The sequence below is a fragment of the Chondrus crispus genome, genomic scaffold, assembly GCF_000350225.1.
Source record: "Chondrus crispus Stackhouse genomic scaffold, scaffold_257, whole genome shotgun sequence".
In the NCBI taxonomy this organism is placed as follows: Eukaryota; Rhodophyta; class Florideophyceae; order Gigartinales; family Gigartinaceae; genus Chondrus; species Chondrus crispus.
Genome location: NW_005179140.1, coordinates 21,476 through 26,003, shown reverse-complemented (window position 1 = coordinate 26,003; position 4,528 = coordinate 21,476). Strand labels below are relative to the sequence as shown.

The window sequence follows — 4,528 nt, the reverse complement described above, 5'->3', positions numbered from 1 at the left end:
GAGATTTTAGTGAAGAGGATTTCTGCATGGTCGTGAGAAATGATAGGGACAGGTGTCGTGAAATTGGCGGGAGTTCGCGATAATGCATGCATGATAGAAGGTTACTCACTCGTGTTGTCGCTACAAGCGTATACACCATAGCACACAACGATGTCTGAAGTAGTTGGTTCGGAAACACAAGATCCAGCCCCCACCAAAAGTGGTAGGCAATCACCGTTCACACCGCAACAAGACCTCGCCATGTGAGGTAGCCGCTGTTCGAGCTCATTTGGCGGAGTTTGGTGAAACGAAGAAGAGATTTGCTACTGCGGCGGAAAGATTGCGTGAGAACGTACACTTTGGGGACAAAAAACATCGGTTGGAAGACAATTCAGGACCGATACAAAAAACTGCAGGACCAATATGACAAAAACGATTCCGACAATCAAAGGTTGTCTAGAGTCGGTGGAGATGGGAGAGTTGGCTGACCTTTTGATGACATTGAGGGAGGCCAGAGATGATTGGAAAGCACAAAAGAAAACAGCGAAATTAGCAGAGAAAAGAAAAGAAGAACACAAGGAATGCATGGGTCGCGTATTGACGGTTGCAGCGCAAAAGCGCAAGTCATCGAAGGACTCGGAAACAGAAGATGGCAGCTGCGGAAATGATAATGGTGCTGTGATACTAGACGAGGTAGAAAGCGAAGGGCATCTTCGTAGCACAAACGGCAGCGCGAGAAAGAAGAAGAAAACAAAAATGGCATATGGTGATGATGATAGCTTTGATGCTTTCGGAGAGCACATGAAAGACGCTGACCTCGCCCGAATCTCGCTTCAGCAAGAGCGTCTTCAATTTCGGCGCGACATGGCTGAGAGCGGTAGAGAAGAACGCTTGCAGGAGCGCCTTGAGCGTGAGAAGGAAAGAGAAGAAGAACGTCGAGAGCGTCGGGAGAAACACGTAGAACAGCAAAAGCTCGAAGTGGAGAAGTTCAAGGCACTCATAGAGGCCTTCGCGAGAAAAAAGTAAATCTGACCATGTCGTACATATAGAGTAGGTCGCCTTCCATTCAGTACCAGTAGTAGCCTTGGTACTGTGTACCAGGCTGGTAAAAAGTACCAAGGGTACTGTACCATGGTACTACCAGGGACCCGTTAGGGTTAACACAACAAACGTCCCCCCTGGGGTGGTCAATGGGAGCGGTGCCACCGAGGAGGGGGAAAGGGGAGGGGCAGGGAGGAAGGAGCGGGCGGGAACGGGGCGGCATGTCGCGCTGTCTATGGAACATTTACGCATGTGCGACGGGATGCCGGGCAAATGGAAATCCAATCGCATCCGACTGAATTATTCTACTCCTCTCTGTTTCCGTTTCACTACACATACCACTGCCGCTACGTTTCAGCAGAGCCCTGCTGAGATATTTACTTACCAACTTTCCTCACTCGTCACATCTCCCCCATCCGTTTCACCCCTACTCGTTACAATCTATTCCCCGCGCACTTTAGCGGACTCAACTCTATCTGTGCACCCCAATCCTGTCACCCCACGCATCAACTTTTGGAACCTTCGCTTCTCGTGCGTTCGTCACCTCGTATCGGCCGTCGGCCAAAGAACTGCAATACCCTCCCATCCGCTTTCTCTGTCCACATTACGCTCTATTCCGATCACACGCCTTCCCTGTTACCGGCCTACGCTCCCAACGGATGTCAAGCCGCTCCGGCTAGCTCTTCACGCCCCTAGCGGCTCATGACCCGCCTTTTTGGCGTCCGGGCCGTATGCGACGGCTGTCTATCCGCCGCCGCCACCGTCTTTTGCGTCAACCATCGTACCGTCGTGTGTTTCTCCTGCGACGATGAACAACACGCCTCCCCGCACACGGCCTCTCACCAGCGCGTCGATCTTTCCTCCGCCGTCACAGCCCTTCCCTTTTGCGAGCGCTGCGACGATGCTCCGGCAATAGTCTACTGCGAGTCTGAGGGGATCACCTTTTGTGATAAATGTGACTGCGTCTCTCATGCCTCGCAAACCTCGCCTCCGCACTGCCGAACTCCTATTTCGAGCACTCTTCGCCATCGACCAGTTGAGTTTCGTGGACTTCCCGACAACCGCACCTCATCTGTCTACCAAGTCTCCTCCTCTCCATCTTTCCCTGCTTCCACACGCACCAAACTATCTCACCTGGATTCTACCAAGAACGGAAACGATGGCCGGGCGCGGCGGAGGGCGTTCATGTGCGCCCATGTGCGGCGCTCGTCCGCGACGGCGCGGGCGCGCTCCCAAACGGCCAGGGCGGACGCGTGCGCGTGCACGTCGTACTCCTACGCGGGTAAGTGGCGGATGAGGGCGTCCAGCGGCGACAGGGCGCCGCGCTGCACGTCACCCGCCAGCAGATGCACCTTGCTCACCGACGCGCCGTATAAGGTCGACGGCAGCCGCCCCAGCTTCGTGACGCCGGTGCACATAGCGCCGTTCCGCACGACCGCCGCACTCATGACGGGCGCACAGATGGCGCGTTGGCGAGGCTGCAGGGACCGGACCGCGGCCGAGGGAGGGTTCGGCGGGGGCCCGCGGTGGTGAAGTGCGTGCAGGGGAGAGAGAGGGAGGGGATGCGGGTGGGGGATGAGCGGGGAAGGAGACGCTTCGCGACGCACCGCGCAGCAACGCCCCGCCGGCAATCGCCGCCGCCCCCGCCGCGCGACCGCCAGCGCGACGCCCGTCACCGCGGCAGCGCGGGTGATGTGCACAGCGGGCTCGGATGTTATGCGCCCGCGCCCGTGATTGCCGAAAACGGCGAGGAGCGCCGGGCGGGAGACGAGCGCGGAGGGCGGCAGGTGGCGCAGGTTGTGGGACAGCGTTATCACAAGCAAATGCGGCGAGGTGGGCGTTGGAGATGCCCACTCTGCGCGGCCGTGCGGGCAGGAGCGCGACGCGCATGGATTGTAGAGTGGAGAGGAGGGCGGAGGTTGTGTGGTAGTTCGGGGGAGGGGAGCAGAGCGCTTGGGGGAGGAGGAGGAGGAGGTGTATGTGAGCGAGGCGGAGGGCGGTGGACAAGGCGGCATTGCGGATGAGGAGTCGGGGGAGGAGCGGCGGAGTTTGGCAATGAGCGCGGGGAGGAGGACGGTGTCGGGTGGGAAGAGACGCTGCGGGGAAGGAGAGGGACGACTCGTAATTTAAGGAAAACCCACCTCAACCGGAACACATCCCTCTCGCTTCCCCCTCCTCATCGTCTTCTTCGTCTTCGCCTCCTCCCTCGCTTCCTACCTCCCCTCTTCGCCTTCTTCCTCCCTCTTCGCCTCCTCCCTCGCCTCCTCCCTCCCTCTGCTCTTTCAACGACGCCCGCCATGACGGACGCCGTCCCGCGCAAGCCGCGCAAGCCGCGCCACACGCGCCTCACAGGCTACTACGGCCTCTCAACGCCCACTGCCACCCCGTCCTCCCCGCACATACATCGCGGTGAGGCGGTCGTACGAACGGTCTGCATGGCAGCACCCTTCCACTCTCGAACATTAGATAATTAAATTGCCAGCTCCGCTCTCCACCAACCTCCGTCACACCAGCCTCGTGGCAACAACTTTACGTCCTTGCATCAAAAACAATTAACTGACCAACTCCGTTCGGTACTAATCTCTGTTAAACTAGTCTCCTGGCACCACTTTCCTTCATTGAGCACAAAAAATAAATGAACAACTCCGCTCGCAGTCAGTTTCCCTCTGACAAGACTAAAGCGTTATAAAAGCACTAGTTTCTATGATTCACATATGTCGTAAGATCGGGAGGCGGGCAATCAAAATACCTCGAGATTTGGTTAGGGTAGGGGCAGTTTCGAAAGTTGGATAACAGAATGGACGCCAGGTATATCATGCCCACGGGGTGTTCGCGAACCTTCATTTTCCGTTTGAAATCGATTGCGGAAAATTGTAGCTTCACTTCTTTAAAATTCCATTCCACACTAATCCGCACTGACGACATTGCCTTGTTAAATGCAGACTGGGCAGGAGAGATGTTGGAGCCCTGAAAAGGTACATCGATAAACCACCGCTGGTTGTAGCCAGAGTCGCCATATATACAGCAATGCTTTCCTTCCACCAATAACACTCTAGGAAGAGTATCGTCCATCTTGCTGCGTACATATAAAGTCCAGTCATGTTTTCTACATTCAAATGGACCATACAAGTGCTGTATGAGACCATCCGGTGTGTTCACAGCTTGATATTTGACAGCGTGCTTGCGCTTATGTCCATTATAAGCGACACGCTGAGCCAGACTTCCGCTCGGACGGGCGATCCCTAAAACGGTACCATCTATAACTCCGACGCGACTAGGAAGGGCTTTTCCCTTGTCGTGAATACGCTGTGCATAAAGCTCTGCTCTTTGGGCAATGAAAAGCACACTAATGTTCTCCGTCACGAGGTGTTTTCGAGTGTTTAAAAGGTGCTCTATTGCTTCCCAAAAAATTTCGGAAAGCTGTGGCGCATGCTTTCCAAAGAGTTCTTCAAGGTCTTCTCACCTGGATGGAGCAGCGAGACGCCGCAAAACGATACAAGTCGCAAGA

General features: G+C 55.7%; 1 protein-coding gene across 1 annotated transcript; it reads left to right on the top strand.

The window, feature by feature from the left end:
• Window positions 1-1,722: 1,722 nt before the first annotated feature.
• CHC_T00004878001 (hypothetical protein) lies at window positions 1,723-2,553 on the top strand. The gene has a single exon (XM_005716325.1). It carries the CDS (start codon window positions 1,723-1,725, stop codon window positions 2,551-2,553), a length of 831 nt encoding a protein of 276 aa, XP_005716382.1.
• The last annotated feature ends 1,975 nt before the right edge of the window (window positions 2,554-4,528 follow it).

Excerpts from the sequence above, each read along its gene's own strand:
- CHC_T00004878001 (XM_005716325.1), top strand. The coding sequence starts at position 1,723 with ATGACCCGCCTTTTTGGCGTCCGGGCCGTATGCGACGGCTGTCTATCC.